The 24,081-nt window shown below is 36.9% G+C and overlaps 5 protein-coding genes across 6 annotated transcripts; 4 read left to right on the top strand and 1 right to left on the bottom strand.

Annotated features, from left to right (window-relative positions):
• Positions 1-97: 97 nt before the first annotated feature.
• Positions 98-1,607, top strand: LOC110755337 (cyclin-dependent kinases regulatory subunit 1). Of its 2 annotated transcripts, XM_021956512.2 has the most exons (4): positions 98-254; positions 371-486; positions 570-630; positions 1,253-1,607. In XM_021956512.2, the coding sequence occupies exons 2-4, from the start codon at positions 434-436 to the stop codon at positions 1,400-1,402; spliced, it is 264 nt and encodes an 87-aa protein (XP_021812204.1). In that variant the 5' UTR covers positions 98-254; positions 371-433; the 3' UTR covers positions 1,403-1,607. The 2 variants fall into 2 exon arrangements, with proteins under 2 accessions (XP_021812204.1, XP_021812205.1); XM_021956513.2 differs by lacking the exon at positions 98-254 and having other exon boundaries at positions 270-486.
• Positions 1,608-2,548: 941 nt separating this feature from the next.
• Positions 2,549-4,141, top strand: LOC110755265 (uncharacterized). Its single transcript, XM_021956441.2, has 3 exons — positions 2,549-2,716; positions 3,489-3,589; positions 3,694-4,141. Exons 2-3 carry the CDS (start codon positions 3,507-3,509, stop codon positions 3,818-3,820), a joined length of 210 nt encoding a protein of 69 aa, XP_021812133.1. The 5' UTR covers positions 2,549-2,716; positions 3,489-3,506; the 3' UTR covers positions 3,821-4,141.
• Positions 4,142-5,480: 1,339 nt separating this feature from the next.
• ACD1 (Pheophorbide a oxygenase family protein with Rieske 2Fe-2S domain-containing protein) lies at positions 5,481-9,282 on the top strand. The gene is made up of 7 exons (XM_088255002.1): positions 5,481-6,168; positions 6,466-6,701; positions 6,885-7,011; positions 7,454-7,590; positions 7,688-7,847; positions 8,396-8,674; positions 8,772-9,282. Exons 1-7 carry the CDS (start codon positions 5,716-5,718, stop codon positions 9,024-9,026), a joined length of 1,647 nt encoding a protein of 548 aa, XP_088111128.1. The 5' UTR covers positions 5,481-5,715; the 3' UTR covers positions 9,027-9,282.
• Positions 9,283-9,436: 154 nt separating this feature from the next.
• On the bottom strand, positions 9,437-10,194 carry LOC110755323 (histone H2B.1). Its single transcript, XM_021956505.2, has one exon. It carries the CDS (start codon positions 10,111-10,113, stop codon positions 9,679-9,681), a length of 435 nt encoding a protein of 144 aa, XP_021812197.1. The 5' UTR covers positions 10,114-10,194; the 3' UTR covers positions 9,437-9,678.
• A 3,995-nt stretch (positions 10,195-14,189) lies between these two features.
• On the top strand, positions 14,190-21,500 carry MTR4 (RNA helicase, ATP-dependent, SK12/DOB1 protein). Its single transcript, XM_021956503.2, has 13 exons — positions 14,190-14,662; positions 14,800-15,000; positions 15,103-15,660; positions 16,060-16,164; positions 16,641-16,751; positions 17,123-17,373; positions 17,942-18,065; positions 18,258-18,540; positions 18,618-18,772; positions 18,964-19,113; positions 19,207-19,439; positions 19,688-19,952; positions 20,886-21,500. The coding sequence occupies exons 1-13, from the start codon at positions 14,384-14,386 to the stop codon at positions 21,162-21,164; spliced, it is 2,994 nt and encodes a 997-aa protein (XP_021812195.1). The 5' UTR covers positions 14,190-14,383; the 3' UTR covers positions 21,165-21,500.
• The last annotated feature ends 2,581 nt before the right edge of the window (positions 21,501-24,081 follow it).

A 24,081-nucleotide genomic window follows, 5' to 3' on the forward strand; every position in this document is an offset into this window, starting at 1 on the left:
ATAAAAAAAAATCAAAAGCGGGAAAAATTCAAAATTTTGAAATTCAAACCCATATAACGGGGCGTTCTTTTTCTTTCAAATACAAAATTATTAACAAAATGATCAAGAGCACATTTTAGGAAAGCAAATTTACACAATACCCCTTCTTGAAGTTCCCTTTTATTCCACCGTCACTCCCATCCCATCCCCCTCACCCCTTTTCATTATAATCTCACGCTCTCTTTTATTTAATCTCGTCCCTCACTCTCTCTGAGGTATGCCCTTTCTCCTGTTGCTCTGCTTTAGTTCTTTTTTCTTTTTTCTTTTCTCTTTTCTCTCTCTAGAATTTCGACTTCATTTGATTTCTTGAAAATTCGTTCGATTTTCGCAGATTAAACTTCGAAATTTTACAAACCCTGTTTGAGATTTTGGGTTGAAAGAGCGATCCCTGAATATGGGTCAGATCCAATACTCCGAGAAGTATTTCGATGATATTTACGAGTACAGGTACCTTCATTTTCGCTTTGCTTTCTTTTGTTTGCTGCTTTGTTTTTCTTGAGTGAATGTGTTTTTTCTGACCGTCTGTATAGGCATGTGGTTCTTCCTCAGGAAGTGGCTAAACTGCTCCCAAAAAATCGGCTTCTCTCTGAAGTAAGTGCTTAGGTTTTTTTTTTTTTTTTTTTTTTCATTTTTTTTCCTAAGATTCATTGGTTTCTCTTTGTTTTGTTATTTGGAGCCATAGTTCTGTTTGATTGCCGAAGAAATTAAAGAATTGGAATTCAAACTCTGAATCTCAGTTATGCAAATGTGTGAAAACCTAGAATCTAGTTAGGATTTTTTCGTTGTTTGGTGTAATTGGGTTAATGTTTCAATCATGGAACCCAAATTATTATGCAATATATTATACTGGTTTATATGGTTCTTCAATGTAGTGGATTATTGCTTTTTAGTTCATGGAATCCCAAATTATTAGGATCTTTTAATTTAATTTAATTTGAAAAGGCATTGAATTCCTAATTTTTGTTTCTCGGTGATATGTAGAGGTTTTGTAACGAGCGTTTTTGTTTTTGGGTTCTGATGTCTATGTAAAAAATCATTGTGCTATTTGGTTTTTGAGAACCTGAAGGAAAGGGAAAAAAGAGGATTGAGATTTTTGAAATATATGGTTTTGCTAAGTTGTAAAATCAGAAGCGTTGATCTCTGTGAACATGAAAACCCTTGGTATCTGAAATTAAGTAACCCCTTTTGTTTTCCCTTTGCATTTTGATTTCAGAATGAATGGCGTGCCATTGGAGTTCAGCAGAGCCGTGGCTGGGTTCACTATGCAATTCATCGCCCGGAGCCCCACATCATGCTCTTCAGGAGGCCACTGAACTATCAGCAACAGCAGGAGAACCAAGCCCAGCAGGTGCTTGCAAAGTGATTGTTGTGTTCAATTTCACCTTGTAATCTCTAGAACTGAAATGTTAGATAAACAGGTTTATGGTTTGTTCAAAAGTAATATGGATGTTTGGGTCTTGGCACAGTAGGGTAATTCTCTCATTTGGAGAATTGAGGCGTAGTGATTATTATTAATGTAATCTGTGGTATTGTTGATGACTTTTATAACGTACATGGTTGTTTGTTTACCTCTGGTTTACTGCTTTGCTTGTGTGGATTTAGAACAAGTGGTGAGCTTGAATGATAATGTTCTGATTGTGGGTTTTTAAGCTTCTTGCGGCTCTGCTTTCTCTGATTTAGAACAAGTGAGATCTCATAATTAGAATAATGGATGGATGCAGCGGTGATTCTGCTAAATATTATGCTTTCCCAATTGATTGGAAGTAGTCATGAATGCTGAATAGTTTTGTGATTGTTGAGAAGCAATTCTCCATTTTTGTCAGAATGATTGGAAAGTAAATTAATTATGTGCAAAGATATTTGGGATTGCTGGCTTTGTGTTCATGTCAGTTTTTATCTCCTGTAGGTCTTCATTTTGCGTGGGAAATGTCGAACTTTTGAATGGGTCATCAGTTGATGTACATTGTAATTTCCCAATAACCAACTCACTACGCATCTAACAGCTGCATCTTTAACCTGGTCATGGATGTGGGATTATCCTAGTCTCAATTTCTTTGGCCACAAGTCTAAGAAACAAAGGAGATACATATTTTACAAAATGGGTTTGCAAGACAAGTATGCCCAATAGATCACACTGTCACAATTGAAATTCCAGACCTAAGATTGCCACCCCGAGTCATTTTAAACATAAAAGCTAGAAAATGATGAAACGTTTTCTAGACACCGGGTAACCATTATAATCACACTAAATTAAATTAAAACCATAAGCCAATGGGGCTAACTGAGTGGAAAATGGATTTTATTTGCAAATCAATGGTGTCAAGTTCGAACTCATAGTGTGTGTGAGAAACCCCCTCTCCTTTTAGTTTAGATTATCGCCTTTATTCAAGAAAGAAAAAACTAAAACCGTAAAAATCACATTATGTTTTATGGGTGTGATAATTTAATTTTAAGGTGCCGATAGAATTATCTGTCTTCTGACCCAATAAATGTTTTGGGTCATAACTTACCTGAACCTCATTTGTTATGCTTTGCCCCGTTTCTTCCTAAATGAAAGAGCAGTTCACCGAAAAAAACGGTAAACACTTTCAGTCCCCGAGTCTTAACCCGAATCCCGAGTCGGTGAGTATTGGGGCAGCTATTATTTCTTTCTGGGCAGCAATTGGAAGTGACTCAGGTGATTCAATCGTTCACTTTCAAGTTTCTTAATTGCGATTTCGAACTTCCATTTCTGTTTTGGCCAATTCATTATGCATAATTCGGTTTCAAAATTAGGGTTTTCTTCGATTTTTGAAATATGATTGGATTAACTTTTTTTTTCTCTCACTCATTACTCATTGAAAAAGGGTTGATCTTTCTGTGTGCGAATGCCTAATTATCCGTTTGGATCAAAATATGCTGAAAATTAAATCCATGAGATGAGAAACAGAGTGATAGCTTTTCAATTTCGTGATGTAAATTGGAGTGTTTAATCAAGATTCATGAATGTGAATATTTGAAGCATACTTGTTGTGGAGAACTTTAGTTGGAACTACCAGGAGTTAAATGTATCTTTGTCTTTCTTTTCTTTAGTGAGATTTGATTTGAACCTAAGATTTACTGTTTGAATTGAAGTTAGAATCTGTATAGCCTTCTTTTTACAGCTTGGAGGTTAGATAGCAAGAGATAATGTCTATCTAATTTATGGATTGAGCATTTCCTTGCCTAGTTTTACAGTCGGCTGAACATTTTCTTTGACTGAACTTGGCGTGTGCATTGGTTATGGAAATGAAATAGAAGTTTGCTCTTTTTGTAATATACTGGCTATAATTTTCGAGGCAATAGCCATGAAATTGTTCGGTTGGAAGCATACCAAAATACTTAGTTTCATATTCACCTAATTTGAAGTAGTATCATGGAAGAATCTATCTGAATATACAAGTTATGTTTCTTGTTTACTTCATGTTTAGTTTGCTTTGGTACTCTCAATGGCCCGAGCACGGAATGCCATTGTTGCTACTGGCTTGGTGGCTTTTGCAGCTGCGGGCTTGGCATTTCCCTTTTACATGGCGTAAGTAGATTGCCATTTCAATGATGATGAATACACACTATAGCGTTATGTTAATTCATGAGGGGAAAAAAAAAGTTAGCATAATGTGGTTTTTTGTTTTCCAGGTCATCCCCAAAGCCTGTCATTGACCCTTCAAAGCCACTGTCACCCCAAGCAACATTTCGAGGGCCTTATATAAACACTGGTTCCCGTGACGTTGGCCCTGACCATCAGACCTACCCAAAGAAGTGAGTATTTTGGCATGATATCTGCTCTCAGGAAGTAAACCCTAATAAATTAACTCAATTTGAGTTTGCTGCTCCGGATGAACGTACTTGTCTGGATTGGGGACCAGGAATGTCTTGAGTACCACAGAGCGAGAGTTCAAAATTCTTCTCATGTTCACTTTTGAATGTATTAAACTGAGTGGTAGCGAGATGTTTAATGCTACTAGTAGTACTAGAACTCGTTTGTGTAAAGAATAAAGATGCAAGAGTTTAAGTTAGACAGAGAGAGAGATGGATGTGAATTGTTTTAATTGATTCTAAACTAGTATTATTATGTTTTTTCTAATGTATGTTTCAATAGAAGGATCATACTCTAGTTTCTGATTCCTGAAGGAAAATCAAATTCAAGTTAAGAAAATAAGAGAAGCGCATTCGTTAGCGGGATGTAAAATTCTTTATGTATCACGCGTTCGATTCTGATTATACTTCTATGTTATATAAAATGCAACGTAGTAACGGATTTGGCTAATTGAGAGTGTACCTCTCTATGTTTACTAAAACATTGTTGATTAATTGAAAAGAGAAGAAGGAACAATATAACCAGAGTTTAAGAGAGATACATCTAAACCCTAAACCCTAGTTATTTTTACTTTCTTATTCGCATGCCTCTAAATTGTAAACAATAAACCCTAACCCTACTAAAGTAAAAACTTGTTTAAAGTAAAAACTTAATTCGAAGCATAAATTGGCACTCAAACATGTATGCTCGATTTAAGTAGGTAAAAAGTCATTTTTCGTCCCTGTAGTTTAATGAAATTCTCACTTTCGTCCCTGTGGTTTCAATTCTTGCAATTTGACCCATGTAATGTGATTTTATTGCAATTTGAGGACTCGTTCAAATTTCCATTCAATTTCTTGAAGGAATGAACACGTGTCTCTTATGTGGAGGGGTATTTTGGATGGAATTTTGGATGGAATTAGATAAAAATTTGGATGTGTCATTGAATTGTGATAGAATCAAACTACATGTGTTAAATTGACAAAATTAAAACTACATGACTAAATTGGAAAAACCGGCAAACTACAATGACCAATGTGACTTTTTCCCTTGGATTTTTAGTTGTCTTACCCCTTGAACTATCACCCTAATCGAACTTAACCCCCGAATTAATTTTTCAGCCAATTTAATCCTTAAAATTATTATAAATATCCAATTAGCCCTTACCGTCAAATTTTTCGAACTCCATCTAATTTTCCGTGAAATTGTCAAATGTTTACTGTTTGAGTTTTAAAAATAATAATAATAAAATATTTGGAAAATGAAAAAAAAAATGAAAAAAAAAAATTTACAACCCAGATCTACCCACCCCGTGCCGCTCCCACCAACACCCAGCCAGCCGCAACCCTCACCCCCTTTTAAGTAAGAGTTTATTGGGCCATAAGGATCTTATAGGGTCCATGTTATGAACCCTATTGCCACTTGGTCCAAAAACAAACACCTTAAGAAAATAGTCCAAAGAAATTTCCACTTAGTCCATAATTCAGTTCTGGATTTTTCTGTACTCGTGTCCTTGTCTCACGTCTGAACTCTGAATCAGCAAGTTTTACTGTCTTCCAAAGTTGTGGACGTGATTTCAACCGTAGCTCACTCACTAAGGGCCGGCACCGTCAACACCAAACAAAACCTAACCAATGACCTCTCGCCACGACACAAATGACAATATTTTGTGCACAATTTTCCCTCCCGAAATTACCGTTAATCTCCTCAGTGCTTAAACTGGAATTCTCTAGCTCAGGCAAGGACAAAGGGCCCCATTTCAAACTTGCACGCAAAGTCCTCCATTTTCGTTTTTAGAGCCTACCTTGACCAATTTCTTCAGCAGAAAATCACAGAATTGAAGTATCAGAAACAAACCCATAATGGCAGTTTTACTCTCTTCCTCTGCTTCTTCTACAATTTTCACTCTATCATCATCATCACCAACCCCCAAACCTCCCAAGACACTTCCTTTCTTGATCTCCAGCAATAACCCAAATCGTAAATTACCAGGTAGGGCAAAAAGTCTATCTCCTTTGAGAGTAGCTGTGCCTACAACCCAACCACAAACCACAGACCCAGAGGCACCACCCATACAGACAGAACAAGATGGTGAAGATTACAGAGTTGAGGATGAGGTTGACGATGAGAACCCGACAACAAAGTTCAATTGGAGGGATCATTGGTACCCAGTTTCTTTGATTGAAGATTTGGACCCTCGCTTGCCTACCCCATTTCAGCTTCTGGGTCGTGACCTTGTTCTCTGGTATGATAAGTCTTCTGGTGAATGGGTTGCTTTTGATGACAAATGCCCTCACCGCCTCGCGCCCTTATCTGTAAGCTTTTCTGGGTTCACTCTTACTTGATCATTTTTGTCAGATTAATGTTATGCTCTGTTTGGTTGCCGAGAATTTGGAGGAAAAGAAAGAACAATAAGACAATAAAATTCCCCAAGTTGGTCTTTTTGAATACGTTAGGTTGCTTTCTTTTTGTACAGTTGGTCCTCACTAATCATATAAAATTTGATGACTTCCATGTAACTGTAATGTAAGCGTAACATCAATTTCTGGTTTAAAATGTTCAGATAATTAAATGAGAAACTGGGTCATGGGTGGGGTTATTTGGTTTTGCAGGAAGGACGGATTGATGAAGGGGGAAACTTGCAGTGTTCATACCATGGATGGTCATTTGACGGATGTGGATCATGTGTTAAGATTCCGCAGGCTTCATCTGAAGGTCCTGAGGCTCGTGCCCTTCGGTCTCCAAGAGCATGTGCTACAAGGTTTCCTACACTGGTGTCTCAAGGACTACTCTTTGTTTGGCCAGATGAGAATGGATGGGAAAGAGCTAATGCCACTAAGCCTCCCATGTAATTGATTCATTTTATGTCTCTCTTGTGAATTTTTAATTTGTGAATATAGTGATTAGGATTGTTGATTACTGTGCTCGAATTGTTTTTTAATTGTTTAATATAGTTAGTTGTTAATTGTTATACTTTGATTACTGAATATTTTAATGCCCTTTTGATGTGATGTACTTATTCAATGTTTAGGCTGCCTGAGGAATTTGGTAAACCTGAGTTTTCATCAGTGACAATCCAGCGTGATCTGTTCTATGGATATGATACCCTCATGGAAAATGTCTCTGATCCTTCCCACATTGACTTCGCTCATCACAAGGTATATGGTTCGATCTAATATCTGGGCTTTTCTTTCTTTTTCGTTATTCAAGCAAATTTTTTAGTTGGTTGGTCCTCTCTTTAACCAGATAAAGTCGTGCAGTTAGAGTGGTAATACTGAATGCTAGTAAATTGAGCAGTTGGCGTATTGTGGGTTGATAAATCTACGAAAGTATTATCATACACATTTGTGTCTGTTCCAATCTAATGTTGTGTACTTTTGCTACATGTATTTTGCATGTGTTGGTCTTTGGAACTTGACCAATTTTTTTTTTTCTGCTCTGTGGTACTTGGCATGTGAATTCTAAGATCCAAGCTCTGCTAATCGGGATGTGTTAGGAAATGGGCAATGTAGAATAGGGAACGTTAATATTTGGCAATTGAAGTTCATTTCATGATAGATAAAGTTTCCATTTTACTTATTTGTGAAATCACTCAAACAGGTTACAGGAAGGAGAGATAGAGCCAAGCCTTTGCCATTTAAAGTGGAGGCCAGCGGCCAATGGGGATTTGCTGGAGCAAATGAAGGCAACCCACGGATTACTGCTGAGTTTATAGCTCCTTGTTATTATTTGAACAAGTAAGTTCATCACCCTCATATAAGCAGTAAAAGATTATATGAGTTATGTGTAGGACTTGGATGTTATCCTTCTAAAACTAAATCATGTTTTATCCAGGATAGAGATTGACACAAAGCTTCCACTAGTTGGTGATCAAAAATGGATTATATGGATTTGTTCCTTCAACGTTCCAATGGCACCAGGGAAGACTCGTTCTATTGTTTGTAGTGCTCGAAACTTCTTTCAGTTCAGCATGCCAGGGCCTGCTTGGTGGCAGGTATGAACTTTGTGTTATCTTATGTCGTAGTTTGTACTTCATAACAACAATTTGGTGAACCAGCACATGTTGTCCGGCAGGATCCTGATGGTGGAGACTATTATAGTCTCTTGTGTAGAAATAAATTACTTTTACTCATTATAACTTAATATAACTTGATGAGAGGATATGTGAATTCCCGATTTTCTCCATACGACACTTGATGTTTAGCTTTTCTGGTTGACACTGAGATAAGTTGTATGTGATTAGTTATTAAACTATAGAAGAAGGGATTAGTCACCAGTCCAAATTATGAGCATAGAATGCCATATGAGCTGAGAAGCAATCACTTTTCAATGAGCTTCCAAAAGTTCTTACTTTGATTTGTGTGTGAAATATATTGATCTTACTTGCTGTCAGTCCTTTCTCCTGCTGATTTCTTATTCCCAAGTCAAGTTAGGATTTTGTCAAACAATTTAGCAGTAAACCAATCTGAATGTTACGCTCATAGTAGGCTTCAAGTTCATTTTTTTAAATATCCTTATAATCTTGGATTTTCCTTATTTCAGGTGGTTCCTAGATGGCAAGAGCATTGGACTTCAAATAAGGTATATGATGGAGACATGATTGTCCTTCAGGGTCAAGAGAAGGTCTTTCTCTCCATGTCCAAGGAGGAATCTGGTGATGTTAATAAGCAGTACACAAAAATCACATTCACTCCCACACAAGCAGATCGCTTCGTCTTGGCATTTCGGAATTGGCTGAGGCGGCATGGCAACAGCCAACCTGAGTGGTTTGGCAGCAGTGACCAACAACCTTTGCCATCAATGGTCTTATCAAAACGTCAGGTGATAAGCAGTTCTTTCCTTTCTTGAAAAGCAAACTAAACAAATTCTATCTGAAGCTGCTATTTGACGTAGTTTTTATTTTAACTTTGTTTTGCAGATGTTAGACAGATTTGAGCAGCACACCCTCAAATGTTCCTCATGTAAGCAAGCTTATACAGCATTCCAGACATGGCAGAAGCTGCTAATTGGGGCAACTGTTGTTTTCTGCGCAACAGCTGGGATTCCTTCAGATCTGCAGCTACGGATCATTTTGGCCGGCTTTGCACTTCTAAGTGCTGCCTTGGCTTATGCCTTACGTGAACTCGAAAAGAATTTTGTGTTTGTTGATTATGTACATTCTGAAATTGAATAGAGATATAGAGTTGTACATGGAAACTAACCCGAATGGTTTCTGCCTGATGCAGGGCTTACTGCCTTAGATACTAGTTTCTAGTGCATCACTGTTAGGATTAATACAAAGCTTATACAGCATTCCAAACGAGTCCAAGTCCGTTTGGATTATGAGATTTAAATCTAGTACTTTAATTTATGTTTAGAGTTAATTGCTTGTGTACAAACATAAACAGTGTACAAAAGTTTGTATTTATGCAAAAATATAACAAGACACACATTGATTTGTATTAAACCACAACCCCAAACTTCAACTTACTTGTTAAGCACCTACAATAACTGGTTGGTGGGCTATTTTCATGATTTCAACCAGACCAAATTAGAGGGGGCAAATAATGAAACCAGACATCCCAAAAAATAAAAAATTTCCAGTTTCAAAAACACAATTAAGCATAATTTGATTCAAAACAAGAACATCTAATTAATATGAGATCAATTACACCCAGAAATCACCAAGCAAAATGTTCAAATTTGATTCACAAAAAGCAAACTACAAAATACCCTAAACCAACCTAACACCCTATGCATCTCAGATGCCAACCGCAAATTTAGACTTTACAACTAAAAACCCTAATTAAATTCCAGATCACAAAATACCCATTTCCCCAAATGCCCTAAGAGCTAGTAAACTTGGTCACCGCCTTGGTCCCCTCCGAGACAGCGTGCTTAGCGAGCTCACCAGGTAAAACCAATCTTACAGCAGTCTGAATCTCCCTGGAAGTGATCGTCGGCTTCTTGTTGTACCTAGCGAGCCTCGAAGACTCCTGGGCGAGCTTCTCGAAGATATCGTTGATGAAGCTGTTCATAATCCCCATGGCCTTGCTTGAGATCCCAATGTCAGGGTGGACCTGCTTCAGGACCTTGAAGATGTAGATCTTGTAGGTCTCCACGCTCTTCTTGGATCTCTTCTTCTTCTTGTCAGTGGCACCAGAGGCTTCTTTGGGAAGCTTCTTCTCGGCTCTCGGCTTCTTCTCTGCAGGGGCCTTCTCGGCCTTCTTCTCCTCCGCTGGCTTTTTCTCAGCTGGCTTCTTCTCTGCCTTGGGCGCCATGGCAAATTTCGGAGATTTTTCAGAGACTTTTGAAGAAAGAGAGAAATACAGATTGCTTTGAAACGAAGGTTGTGTTGTGAAAGTGTCGGGTTTGAGGTTTGGGGTTTTGTTTATATAGTGGGAGGAGGTGGAATGTGATTGGTTGAGTTTGTGAGGTGCGGATCGATGACGTGGAGCGGTTGGATTTTCGGGAGATGGGAATGGACGGTGGAGATTGGGTTTCGGTTGAGCGGTGGAATTTTTGGGCTTGTTTTGTTTTGAATAGTTTTTAAAATAGGTTTTTAGGTTTGGCGGGCTTGGGTCTTAAGGCGCGCTCTGGCGAAAATAATTGAAAGTTTTAAACTTAAAAAAATCGTTAATTTGTAGATCACACATTCACACCGGTGTGTTAGAGCACTTCCACTCATTTGTCATGGCAAAGGGCAAGGGAAGGCAAGGGCAGATACTATTCAAGTGAATAGTGGCAGCCCTTGCAAAAAGTAAGGTGTGTTTTCACCCATTACCATGTTAAGGGCAAATACTATTCACTTTTCGTTTTTTTTTCTTCTACCTAAACAATTAATTTGGAGAAGATTTTTGGTTTCCACGTTTCAATATTTATTATAAAATTCATATATCATAATTCGAATGAATTTTTCAAATAAAATTCATGGATAAGATTTTCAGATAAGACAAGAATTACAACTACTTTAATACAAAACAAACAATACAATTAAATAAAAGGCAAGCAAACTAACTTAATGTGTTTTATTATTTAACCAATCGGTATTGCTAGGTCCATCATCACAGAAAAGTCTTCTTCTTATAACGTTCCTTTGTTCTAGCTTCCAAAATTGTTTTGTTTCAGGGGACATATGGCTTGTATTTATGGTCATGGTTTCCCAATCCTTTTTCTCAATGTCTTGTTTGCGTATATACTCCCTTTCTCTTGCATATTGTTCATTCATTGCCTTCTCGTCCACATCTTTTTTCATGTCTAATTCAATTCTCATGGTGTCATTTCTTGCAATTTGCTCCAAAAATTTTGCAGTATCATTGCTAGAAGTACTCCCTCTCTTCGCCTTGGCCGCCTTTTGACCAATAGGCCTCAACTCTAATTGAATTGGTGAGTCTTGACTCATTGGGGAATCCAAAGGCGAATCCGATGCCGTTGAATTATGAAGTGGCGTCTTGTTCAACACAACAGTCGAACCCATGGAAATAATTATGAATCGTTTGCAATTTTTCACCACCTCCCAACATTGTTGATGGTTGAAAGTTTTTTTGCTTTCCCCAATAGCACCGAACCACATTTGTGCTTGCATAATCTATTTAAAAAAAATATTGGAAATGCAAGTAAAATTACAAAAATATTGGAAATGCAAGAAATATTAAAAAGAATATTGGAAATGCAAGAAACAATAAAAATATATTGGAAATGTAAGAAACATTAAAAAAAAAATTAGGACATTAAATTTAATAAAACGGAAATTACAAATAATTTACCTTATTGCTAAGATTTTTGCTGCTTCAATGGTTGTCCATTGCTTTTGCCAACTCATCTCTCTATTTCCCCAATGCTTTATTCAAAATTTTCCACCAACTAGTCAAGGTCATTTCCGTACGAGTCGAACCCAATCTTTCACAAAATACCGCATGAATTTTTTTTCCACATATGACAAAATTTCATCTCAGTGCCCGTGACCGGACAATGACCAACTTGGACCTAAGACTCACACAACAGAACATCTTCCATAGTTGTCCATGTTCCTCCAGCTTCGATGGAAGATGTCATAAGATGGTGAATAAAAATGAAAAATGAAAGTGAAGAAAATTTTGTGCAGAAAGTGAAAAATAATATAAGGAGAAGAAAATGTATGAGGATTTGATGTTGAAAGTGATCAACATTGGTATGTATTTATAGATAAAAATTCAAGGATTTTGTGGTAATTTTTTTAAAACATGTCAATTTTTTTTTTTTCCAGATTTTTTGAGCCTAAATAAATGGCAGCCATTGGATTTGAGGGATAAAACGATCGGAGTGACCATAACATGCCACGTGGCGTGTTACCGTTGGTGGACATCAAGGCTGACGCTAGCACACGGTAATTCAAATTTTTTTTAACATTCGGTAAAAATGTTTTTAACCTGGGCAAGCGTGGCCTGCTAGAGGTCAGGCTGGCCTGGTTGCATGGGACCCAGAGCTTGCCCGGGCAAGCGTGGCCTACTGGAAAGTGGGGAGGTGTAAATTCGGAGGTATAAAGCTATTTTTACATCTCCTTTACACCTCCGGGAGATGCAGATGCCATTTTTGCTCCAAGGAGTTGGATGCAAATTCAAAGATATAAATATGATTTTCTTGTATTAATTTGTTTTTTTTTTTGTTAGGTTTAATTATTTTTTCTAAACAAATCGACCTACATTTTTTTAATTTCCAATAAGATATAATTTCATTCAATATGATGTAAATAAAATTAATCTAAACCGTCAGCTTTGATATGAATTTATTCTTCACCATTGATCAGTGTAGTTGTTAGTTTCATATTTCAATTTGAATGAAATTTGGCCATACATTAGAGAGTTGTTGGAGAAGAACTTTGTACATTTGCATCATTTTAATAACTTCCCCATTTTAATAAATATCAGCCACGCCCTGGGCCCACCATTTCAATAACTTCCCCATCTTTTAGGGGAAATATTTTTGCTCACCTCTTTAACTCAAGGTGTATCATCACCACCCTTCTCAATGAACCATCATACTTAATATTCTTCTATTTACTAAAGTTTTTATGTAATTTATTAGACTTCTTGGTTCACGATTTGAGTTTGTCAGGATTGATGGTTCATTGAACCGAACTGATCGCAAAAAATTACAATAAATATTGAGAGGCTGGAACCAAGGGGATTCAAACCCTGACTTCCAACCTCAAAGTAGCGTACCAAACCACTATCCAACACAGTTTTCTGTTTTGTTTTTCTTTCTTCATTTTATCTTTCCCGGTGCACCGAGAACTAGGGTTCTCAACTATGTTGCACGAATACGAATACGTGTATGTTGATACAATACGATACGATTCGTCGATACAACAAAATTTTAAAAACTAGGATATAGATATGACGCCTATACATCGACTAAAATACTATATATTTAAAAAATAATATAAATAACAAAAACTGATATTGCATCCATCATGTTATAATCATCCATTAAGTTCAAAACATAAAACTAAAAACCAATTAATACATGTAACCAAATTAAATGCATTTTGATAACAATTAAAAAGGTACAACATAGTTTGCTCCTTAAAGAATGGGTTTGTTGTCTCAAAAAAGAAAAAAAAGGTTTATTCCTCTAAAAATGCGTTTCAATCGTAGCTAGGAGAACACAGAACGGAAAAATTATGATTAAAATACATACGTATTTTATTCAGTAAAGTTTTGGCAAGAACTGAAAAGTTCGACCATTATATAATATTTTAATATTTTAATATATATTATTTTTTTAATAATATGTAAAAAATATGTGTGTAATAAGTGAATTTTGTCTTTATTATTCAAAATTATGTAAAAACACATTTCAAGTAAACATAAAAAATATGTACGTACGTGTATAATATGTGTATTGTACATTTGCTTTTAAAAAAAGGTGTATTTTATCGAGTCTTTAAGACGTGTACGGGAAAATGAAAATATTATTAAAAAATATGTACGTATTTGTATAATACGAGTATTGAATGGGAATATGCTAACTAGGTTCCAACTTAAGTAAAAATTTTAAAATTAAAAAAAAAAACTTAAGTGAAATTGAAAGCCCAACAATGAGACAACCATGAGATGTGGTGTAGTGGTAGCTCACCTCATTCCTTAACCATGAGGTTGGGGGTTCGATCCCTGCCCATGGGAATGGAGCGCATTTCATGGCCAGCCGTTTACCTCCATTGGGAGAGCTCCCGCGGCGAAAGGGATTAGTCACTGCTGTCGGCGGTGGATACTCTTAGGTCTCACCTATAAAAAAAAAAAGAAAAAAAAAAAAAGCCCAACAATGAGACGACGTCGTCTCTGATAAAACCTAAAAAATACAAAAAGGCGCTCTCCTCGTCTTCCTCGCGCAGCAGCGCCGCTTCTTCGTTTTCCTCGCGCAGCAGAGCCTCACAGACGACGACGCTTCTTCATTTTCCTCACAGACTTCGCGCAGCAGCGCCGTATCGGGACCGTATCCTTGGAGTGTCGGAGAAATATCGGACGGTCAAACTTTCAGAGCCGGACGCGTTTGGGTAGGGCAAAAGCTCGAATGGAAATGGGATCATTGAAGAGAAAGTCGGAGGAAGTGGAGGCCGAGGCAGAAGGATTTTCACAGAAACAACAAAAGAAGGAGAATGGTTGTGTAACCTTGGACGACGAAGCCGCGGCGTGCTTGCACGACGTGTCTTACCCTGAGGGTTTTGTCGTTCCTCCCTCTTCTTCTGCTTCTGCTGGAGAAGCTTCGGAGCCCGCCAAGAAATTCAAGTTCACTCTCGACCCTTTTCAGTCCGAAGCCATAAAGTGCCTGGAAAAAGCCGAGTCAGTCATGGTAATTTCTTTTAATGATTTTTTCTTCTTTAATTTTTATTTTAATTTTTATTTCCCATTGAAATTATTTGAATTGTGAAATTGGTGTATTTCGAATTCAGTATAATAATTTGTGAAATTGTGGGGATATGCTAATAGGTGTCTGCTCATACATCGGCGGGAAAAACTGTTGTGGCATCGTATGCCATTGCAATGTCTTTAAGAAATAATCAACGGGTGATATACACTTCACCAATCAAAGCTCTGAGCAACCAAAAGTATAGAGAGTTCAAAGAGCAGTTTTCAGATGTTGGGTTGATGACTGGGGACGTAACAATAGACCCCAACGCTTCCTGCTTGGTATGCGCGTCTTTTTCTTTTTGGATTTTCAGGGTTTTTGGTAGATTGCCAATTTAGCCATATTGCTCCCGAGCTAATCAGCTACTTTCGAATTTCGTTCAGGTTATGACCACAGAAATCTGGCGTAGCATGCAGTACAAAGGGTCAGAGGTAACACGGGAAGTGGCTTGGATCATCTTTGATGAGGTACATTACATGCGTGATCGGGAGAGAGGTGTGGTGTGGGAAGAGAGCATTGTTATGGCTCCAAAGAATGCTCGGTTTGTTTTCCTCTCAGCAACCGTGCCAAATGCTAAGGAATTTGCTGATTGGCTCGCAAAGATTCACCGTCAGCCTTGCCACATTGTCTATACCGATTATAGGCCAACTCCTCTGCAGCATTATATTTTTCCTTCTGGAGGGAATGGTTTGTTCTTGGTAGTTGATGAAAAAGGGAAATTTCGCGAGGACAGCTTTCAAAAAGCTCTAAATGCTCTTGTCCCTGCTGCGGATGGTGCTAAGAAGAAGGATAGTGGAAAGTGGCAGAAGGGTTTGATCATGGGCAAGGCTGCCGAGGAAAGTGATATCTTCAAGATGGTGAAAATGATAATTCAACGACAGTATGATCCTGTCATACTTTTCAGCTTTAGCAAAAGGGAGTGCGAATCTCTTGCAATGCAGGTACATTGCAAACTATACTTTTTTTAAATGACATGGAGCACTGTCAAGCCCCATGCCAATAAATTGTCCATTTATTATTGGCTGAGTTTTATGCAGAGTGAACCTTTTGAACCCTTTTACCCGCATGTTGTAGATATGATGCATTATGTTTTGATCATCCATTGTTTGTCAACCTTTTGGATAAAAGATCAAGTGTAATATGTATGTGGATGGGTATTCATTCAGAAGTGTTACTTCTTGGTTGGGAAGCCTTGTGGAATCCAATCAAATGTGGCCCTGAATGTTTGTTTGAATTTCTTTTAAAAATATTTTTGTTGTAATTCTTTAGTTTCTTCATCTTATTGTTGAGCACCTGTTCATGGTTCCTATTTTTTGTTTTTTGTTTGGTTGGTGTGACAGATGTCAAAAATGGATCTAAATGGGGACGATGAGAAAATAAACATAGAAGAGATCTTCTGGTCTGCTATGGATATGCTTTCGGATGACGATAAGAAGTTACCCCAGGCAAGCTGTCATTTCTTCCTTTTTGACTTGGCATTGCTGTTCAAGCATGTCTTTGTGTTTGGTTTTGAATTTAGATTTATTGTTTTACTGCTTCTCAAATATTACGTCAGGTGTAACTTGTTTCTATGTTCATCAGTCTTGAGTTGATCTGTTTGCATGTGTCTTGCACTCCTTTTAAATATTTGAGTTATCTCGTGACTTTGGCAGTTGAGTAAGCAAAGTGGAGCTTTGATGGTTCAGTTAAAGCATAATGGAACTGAACACACTTAGTGGCTGGGTTAATCTAATTTACTTCATATATAATAGCAAATAAAATGACAGTACATAATGTTAATCAAAATATATTCAGATAAAGTGGTGTGTAATTATTCGAAATCATGTTTTGTATTAAATTTGTGATCTCTATGCCCGAAACTGCTAAGAATTTTGCTTTATTTCATTTTGATATTCATTCCTTAGGATACTGCTTAAAACAGGTTTCACATATGCTACCCCTCTTGAAGCGTGGAATTGGTGTGCATCATTCTGGCTTGCTTCCCATTCTGAAGGAAGTGATCGAACTATTATTTCAGGATGGTCTGATCAAGGTTGGGTTTAAATTTCATTTCATCTATTGTTGTTTTATGCATAACGTTTCATCTATTGTTGTTTCAAATGGCTTAGTTACAAATCCCAAACAGTATTTTAAATCTGGACCTGGCAGTTGGACTTTTTTATCATAGGAAAGTCTTGATTTGTTCTGGCTAGACCGCTATGACTATTTTTAACCAAAATCCAAATTGGTCTACTTATTCTGTTGGCAATACTGTTCCGGACATATTGGCCAGAAAAGCCTTTTAATAAGTTGCATTATCGTTCTTTTTCTCACAATTCCAGCCTTATTATATGCATCGTAACATATATTTTTAGCATTTTTTTTAAAACAAAGTGGTACAAATATTGAAATATATTTCTTTAGTGTTTATTTGCCACAGAGACCTTCAGCATAGGATTGAACATGCCTGCAAAAACTGTTGTGTTTACCAATGTCCGGAAATTTGATGGTGATAAGTTCAGATGGCTGTCCAGTGGAGAGTATATACAAATGAGCGGCCGTGCTGGTCGCCGTGGTATTGATAAACGTGGGATATGCATACTCATGGTAGACGAGAAGCTGGAACCATCTACTGCTAAGATGATGCTCAAAGGAAGTGCTGATTGTTTGAACAGGTAAATGTGTTACTTTTTAATCTATATTTTTTATGAGAAACAAAATAATTTGTTAATATAATAAAATAGAAAAGTATGCACAAACGCAGTGAAGAAGCTGTTCATGATATATACATACAAGAACTTGCATCCTGCTACCAGAAATATCTAAACATATCTGGCAACATATCTTTTTAACGTTGAAAAACATTTAAGGAAACCATATCGTGAGAAACAACAGCTTGCCAATGAGGGCTTAGTTGAGTGGACTGTCCCATGGTTTGTTCCCACAGGGTATCTGGTTCAATTCCTCAAGGTACTGCTTTAGCTATTTGTTAGAGTTTACTATGTCCCAAGGTTGTTGTATTCAGCAAGGGACCCCAGAATTGAAACCGAGTCCTCGAACCATGTTCAGTGGACTTCTGGCTATCGAACTTTAAAAAGAAAAATGATAATACTCATTTATACAATTTTCAACATAGACCGGTACACCTATGCATTTTCTCTGAAATTTTTATTCAATAGCAATCTGAACTGTAATAAATTTTCCCCTTTTCATGCTTCTGACCTCTGTACCTTTTCTATCCAGTGCTTTTCATTTGAGCTACAACATGCTTCTGAATCAATTACGCAGCGAAGATGGTAATCCAGAAAATTTGCTTCGTAACTCATTCTATCAGTTTCAAGCTGATCGTGCCATCCCCAATCTTGAGGTTAGTTGGCTTTGATGAGGATAGTAATCTTGCAATTGCAGTTCCTCTTTCTTTTCTTTGTATCTTTGTTGAGATTTGTTTGTATTTCACAAGGTGTCTTGACAATCTAAAGAAATCTATTAAGAGATTACAGATAATCAATTCTATTGTGTTTTTCGATTTGTGAAATTGTGAATTACGTTATTATTGCAGAAACAAAGAAAGGACCTTGAGCAAGAGAGGGATTCAATTATAATTGAAGAAGAAGATAGTGTAAAGAATTATTACAATCTATTACAGCAATACAAGAGTTTGAAAAAGGAACTTCGTGATATTGTGCTTTCTCCGAAGTACTGCTTACCATTTCTGAAACCTGGTAGGCTTTTGTCAATCCAATGTGCTAGGAATGATGAAGCTTCCCCCTCTTTTTCCATTGAAGACCCTGTCACATGGGGAGTGGTACTTAATTTTCAACGGGTGAAAAATGTTTCCGAAGGTTAGGATTTCCAATTGCTTAGAGTCTGTATTCTGATTTGAGTTTTTGGGTTGCTAAATGGCCCATGTGTTGTCCAGACGATGCAAGTAGAAAACCTGAAGGTTCAGACTACACAGTGGATATCCTGACAAGATGTAGGGTGGGTGCAGATGGAGTTGCAAAGAAAACCATCAAAATTGTTCCCCTAAAAGAGCCAGGAGAACCTGTTGTTGTTTCCATTTCCATATCTCAGGTAAAATGTCTGCTGCTTCCTGCTGTTTATCTGCTTCTATTTTAATGTGATTTATTTTTCCTGTGTATGAGTTATTATTGAAATTCGTTAAGAGAGCATTCTCAATTCGGTGCCATGTAACTTCCTTTACATGTATTAATTCATTGACCACTCATTAAACTTCTTATTTGCTGTCTTATATTTCTGAACAGATAAATACTATGAGTAGACTTTGTATGGTCATTCCAAATGATCTTTTGTCACTACAAGCCCGAGAAAACACACTGAAGAGAGTTCTTGAAACTCTTTCAAGATTTGATAAAGAAAAGATTCCTATGCTAGATCCAGAAGAAGATATGAAGGTATGCTGCTGTAATTTAATTTTTATTCTTTATTATTTTTAATTTAAATATTCTATATGTTACTGATTTCAACTTGACTTTGCTGTTCTTCAGATTGAAAGTAGTTCATACAGGAAGGTGTCTCGTAGGATCGAGGCTTTAGAGAACCTCTTTGACAGGCATGAAGTTGCAAATTCTCCACTTATAGAACAAAAGCTTAAGGTTTTTCACATGAAGCAAGAATTGGCTGCCAAGATAAAGTCGATCAAGAAAACAATGCGCTCTTCCACTGCGTTGGCTTTTAAAGATGAACTTAAGGCAAGAAAGCGGGTTCTTCGGAGACTAGGGTAATGATTCTCTTTATCCTTCTTCTGGCCTTCCCTCACTTTCTATTGTAACCATGATGTTGTTGTTTTTTCTTTAATACTGATATATGTTACTCTTTGCTTATTATATAGTATAAAATTTAAAAATTATCATTCTTATCACGCTAGAGACAGATTTTAAGGATTGGCCAACTTTTCATAATTCTGTGTAACTTTGTTATTATAAAACCAGAAATTCTATATCACGAATTTTGTGGCTTGAAATGCAGATATGTTACAAGTGATGATGTTGTGGAGTTGAAGGGTAAAGTTGCTTGTGAAATCAGTAGTGCAGAGGAGTTGACCTTGACTGAGCTCATGTTCAATGGGGTTTTTAAGGACATAAAGGTGGAAGAGATGGTGTCTCTTCTCTCATGTTTTGTGTGGCAGGAGAAACTTAAGGATGCTACAAAACCAAGGGAAGAACTTGACCTGCTCTTTTCTCAGTTACAAGATACAGCTCGGAGGGTTGCTGAGGTTCAGCTTGAGTGCAAGGTAAAGAAGTGACTTCCTTTCTGGTACAGCTGAATTTTCGTTTGAAAATAAACTGAACTCTAGATAACAGGGGATTATTCCTGAATGAAATGTTTCTTACTTGGAAGTTTGGAAGTCATAATGGTCAAAGAAAAGTTGGGTGCATGTTGAGTTGTCTAAAATAAAGGACAACTTGAGAAAGTGACAGCCCCGTTTTGTTGGGCCTTCCTGATTGCAGTCGTATACATTAGATAATGCTAACTAATTTACTTAAAGATCTGTGACACAAAAATTCCCAAAAGTATTTTGATGTAGTGTTTGTGTCCTTGTAGAAAAATAACAATCTATACCTTCTAGAGAACTTAAGGTCCCATATCCATGGTCAGTGGTCGCATTCTGCCATTCTGTCATCCTGAACTCTGGCTGCGAAGTAGCTACTACCAAAACTGGAAATCCTATCATAGTTTCATAAGGAGTTTGATGATCATTTGAGTTATAATCTGATAGCTTGTGCGAATTCAATCATCTTTATACGACCAACTTGATTTGAGTATCAATTAAAGCTTGTATATGATCAGTCTACCAGAGTTCTATGGTCATTCAAACCATATGTATACTCATGCATCTTTCGCAGTAAAATTTGTGAGAAGCTTAGATTCCTTTTTGTGTGGAGTACATTTAGACCACCAAGATATTATGATTCATAGATTAAATATTATCAAATTAAATGGCTATTGCCTGTGGACAAGAATAGTATAATAAATTTCTATGATCTTTGCTCAGTGCGCATGCACTGTTTGGTCCCACTGGTATATTGGTCTAAACTGACCCAACTGGACTATTTTGTGAAACATTTAAGTGCTCAAATTTATCCGTGCTATTGCAAAATATTGAAGTTTTACCTTCTTGACATGTTTTACATTGAAATGCTTTTCTGCATTATATACACAACAGGTGGAAATTGATGTTGACAGCTTTGTGAGTTCATTTCGGCCTGATATTATGGAGGCTTTGTATGCTTGGGCGAAAGGGTCCAAATTCTACGAGATCATGTCAGTTACACCTGTTTTTGAGGGAAGCTTGATCAGGGCTATTAGGAGATTAGAGGAAGTTCTTCAGCAACTTATACAAGCAGCCCAGTCTATTGGAGAAACTGAGCTCGAGTCAAAATTTGAGGAGGCTGTTTCGAAAATCAAGAGGGACATTGTCTTTGCAGCTTCCCTATACCTGTAATTTTCCCTGGAAAATGTTTCCTCCCCTTTTTCTTTTTCTAGTTTTTATGCTAGTAGTAGGGAATTTTGAAGTGGATGAATTCATGTTCCAAGGGGTTGATGAGCATCCTACAAAATTTTGGCCTGAGATGTACATATTATTTCCGAAGTAGGTTTTTTTTTTCTTTTGGGTTCGGACCTTATGTGTTATTCTAGGAGGGGTTCATTAATTTATTTATGTAAACTGTAACAGGGAAACATGTTATTGTGTTACAGAATGGTTGCCAAGACCAAAACATTCTACAATATCAATTTTAGCACAGAATCTATAATTTCCGAACTTTCACACATCGGAATATATCAATATGTATTAGAATCAATCTGTATCAGAAATTCACATGGCACTCTGTCTTATACAATTCAACTGATTTATCATATTACTGGAGGATTACTGCACGAATACGAAAACAGGGACAGATGCAGTGAAAGAAACGGATGCCAAGGTCAAGAACACAACGAAGCAGCAGATCTCTCCCTTGTTATGGCTCTTGGTGTTTGTGTCTGTATTTGTACAACTGGTACTCCATCCACAGGATCTGGAACCGTATATTTCGGGGGTGGGCAAGAAGAATAACTGAGGTATGTAACTTCAGATTTAAGATCTTGTCAGTTTCATTTCATGCATTTCCATTAGTGCTGTTTGTTTTCCTGGAAAATAAACAGGGTTTGATGATACGAACCATTGTTTCCACTGTCTTTTGGTTGATATTGCTACCTATGTACGGTTAATTTCTTGCTTTTACTACTGACTTTAGTTTCTCGACTGTGATTGAAAAAGAAGCAGCTTTCTCACTTGATTGAGAAACAAACCGTAAATTTTCTTGCAACAGTTTCTCAAGAACAATCCACCCTCAGCCTCCGTACTCTTTTCCGTATTGAAAATCTAGTTTTTTGTTAAAGAAAAGTACATTAAAATATCTTAGTATGTAAGATAAGAGTCTTCAATTAATTTCTGCCTAGTGTCACGGGATAAGGTTTAGGCACTCGAAACCCGTGCTGCCTTAAACTTGGTCGATGCCTTGAACAAGCTAAATCAGCTTGAATCCTACAAAATTGGATCGAAACACCAAAAGAGAACAATAACACGAATGCTAAGAACAAGCTAATTTCTGCCTAGTGTCATAGGGTTGATGATACAAACCATTTGTTTCCAGTCTTTTGGAACTTTTTTTTGTTTTTTGGTCGAGAAGATCTTGTATGTTTCCAGTCTTTTGGAACTTAGTTAGACTGAATCCTGCAAAATTGGATCGATACACCAAAAGAGAACAAGAGCACAACCAGAACACGAATGCTGAGAATAAATTAAAATAAGCCTAGTGTCATGGGGTTGATGGCACGAAGAATTTGTTTCCACTGTCTTTTGGTTGATATTGGTACACTTGGTTGATATTGATACTTATGTACGGTTAATTGCTTACTTTTACAATTAACTTTACTTTCTGGACTACGATTGAAAAAGAAGAAGCTTTCTCACTTTCTTGAGAAACAAACCGTGAATTAACTTGCAACAATTTCTCGGGAAACAATCCCATTCTCAGCGCTTGTATTATTTTATGTATGTGTGTTGACGTGGAATTAAATTCGTTACCTTTTTTGTTATTTATCCCCTTTTTGGCTAGTGGAAGTGAGAGTGACAATTTGCGTGCGGTCTCGTGTTGGGGAGCAAAAGCTCCGTCTCTCGCGCGCCACACTACCTTGCCTTTTCTAATTTCCTTTGTTGTTGTTCTAATCGCACCCCTAATTATGTATTGAGAATATAACAAATATGAAACTAAGCTCCCACTAATCTGCTACATCATAAACTTAATAGCAATATAACTTTTTCCCCTTTTACCTTTTCTCTTACAAGCATGAAAAAAAAAAGTCTAAAAGCTTATTGACAATCACAAACCTTAGCACATCCATATTACCTTTAGTATTACCTTCAAGTTCCTTTATGAAAAATATGAACATGTTATCTTAATGAATACTCGTCTACACTAAGCACAAAAACATGTAATCTTAATGATGTTAATGCTGATAAATATACTAAAGCCAAAACAATTTTAAAAGAGTGCTGCTAAACGAACCCTAAAATTAACTGAGTACACCCTATGATCTAAGCACACCCTAATATTTAAATCAAAATGTAAAATTAACTAAGTACACCATATTTAATTACCAAAAATACCCCGGATACACCCTAATCTACTCTATCACACAGCAGCAAACCCATTCGAATCTGGTAACAACATTCATCAAGGTCAATTGGCATACTAAATTATTCGGATATCATGGCTGAGAAGCTTTGATTCAAAGGCAGCATAAAGCCCCTTGTTTTCTCTTTGATTTATTATACGCCATTGCCATGTGGTTCTTTAATTGAATAAATGATGTTTACCGGGTCTTAAATTAGAACGGAAAAAAACAAAGATAAAAAGTTCAATTTAGGGATGCATGTATCATGATGACCTTGTTGGGATACCCCTGGGAAATCCTATCTTTGTATGATCAGTGTGCCTTCCTAAGTTTTATCTTTTAATTTTCCTTATATTTGAATTCTCTCTGCATCACTTTCCCTGATTCGAGTTTGAATGAATTAGCCCATGTACCTCGCTCAACCACATAATGGAATAGGGTTTCTATCTATTTTTCCCAGTTAAGCAGATTCTTCAACTCAAATCCCAAAAGTTTCAATCTTTATTTTCTTAGTTTTCACCCAAATTGAATTGGGTTTCTTCAATTTTTTAGAATTTCAATACACAATTACCGAATTCCAGTTTCAATTCCAAGTAAGCACGTATGAACTCGCTTGGTATTTGGAGGTTTTTTAATCTTTTTATTGTCAATAAAAGGAAATAACAGAGTTTTTGAAGTAGGATTTTTCATTTATGTTTTAT

This window comes from Prunus avium, chromosome 6 (genome assembly GCF_965620075.1).
Source record: "Prunus avium chromosome 6, drPruAviu1.hap1.1, whole genome shotgun sequence".
Classification (NCBI taxonomy): Eukaryota; Viridiplantae; Streptophyta; class Magnoliopsida; order Rosales; family Rosaceae; genus Prunus; species Prunus avium.

Bases quoted from the DNA above. Each gene is read 5' to 3' on its own strand.
- LOC110755337 (XM_021956512.2), top strand. From the start codon at position 434: ATGGGTCAGATCCAATACTCCGAGAAGTATTTCGATGATATTTACGAG. The intron at 487-569 runs GTACCTTCATTT...CCGTCTGTATAG, and splicing joins GATGATATTTACGAGTACAG to GCATGTGGTTCTTCCTCAGG. The intron at 631-1,252 runs GTAAGTGCTTAG...TTTTGATTTCAG, and splicing joins AAAATCGGCTTCTCTCTGAA to AATGAATGGCGTGCCATTGG.
- LOC110755265 (XM_021956441.2), top strand. From the start codon at position 3,507: ATGGCCCGAGCACGGAATGCCATTGTTGCTACTGGCTTGGTGGCTTTT. The intron at 3,590-3,693 runs GTAAGTAGATTG...TTTGTTTTCCAG, and splicing joins GCATTTCCCTTTTACATGGC to GTCATCCCCAAAGCCTGTCA.
- ACD1 (XM_088255002.1), top strand. From the start codon at position 5,716: ATGGCAGTTTTACTCTCTTCCTCTGCTTCTTCTACAATTTTCACTCTA. The intron at 6,702-6,884 runs GTAATTGATTCA...TTCAATGTTTAG, and splicing joins AATGCCACTAAGCCTCCCAT to GCTGCCTGAGGAATTTGGTA. The intron at 7,848-8,395 runs GTATGAACTTTG...TCCTTATTTCAG, and splicing joins CAGGGCCTGCTTGGTGGCAG to GTGGTTCCTAGATGGCAAGA.
- LOC110755323 (XM_021956505.2), bottom strand. From the start codon at position 10,113: ATGGCGCCCAAGGCAGAGAAGAAGCCAGCTGAGAAAAAGCCAGCGGAG.
- MTR4 (XM_021956503.2), top strand. From the start codon at position 14,384: ATGGAAATGGGATCATTGAAGAGAAAGTCGGAGGAAGTGGAGGCCGAG. The intron at 17,374-17,941 runs GTAAATGTGTTA...TTTTCTATCCAG, and splicing joins AGTGCTGATTGTTTGAACAG to TGCTTTTCATTTGAGCTACA. The intron at 18,066-18,257 runs GTTAGTTGGCTT...TTATTATTGCAG, and splicing joins GTGCCATCCCCAATCTTGAG to AAACAAAGAAAGGACCTTGA.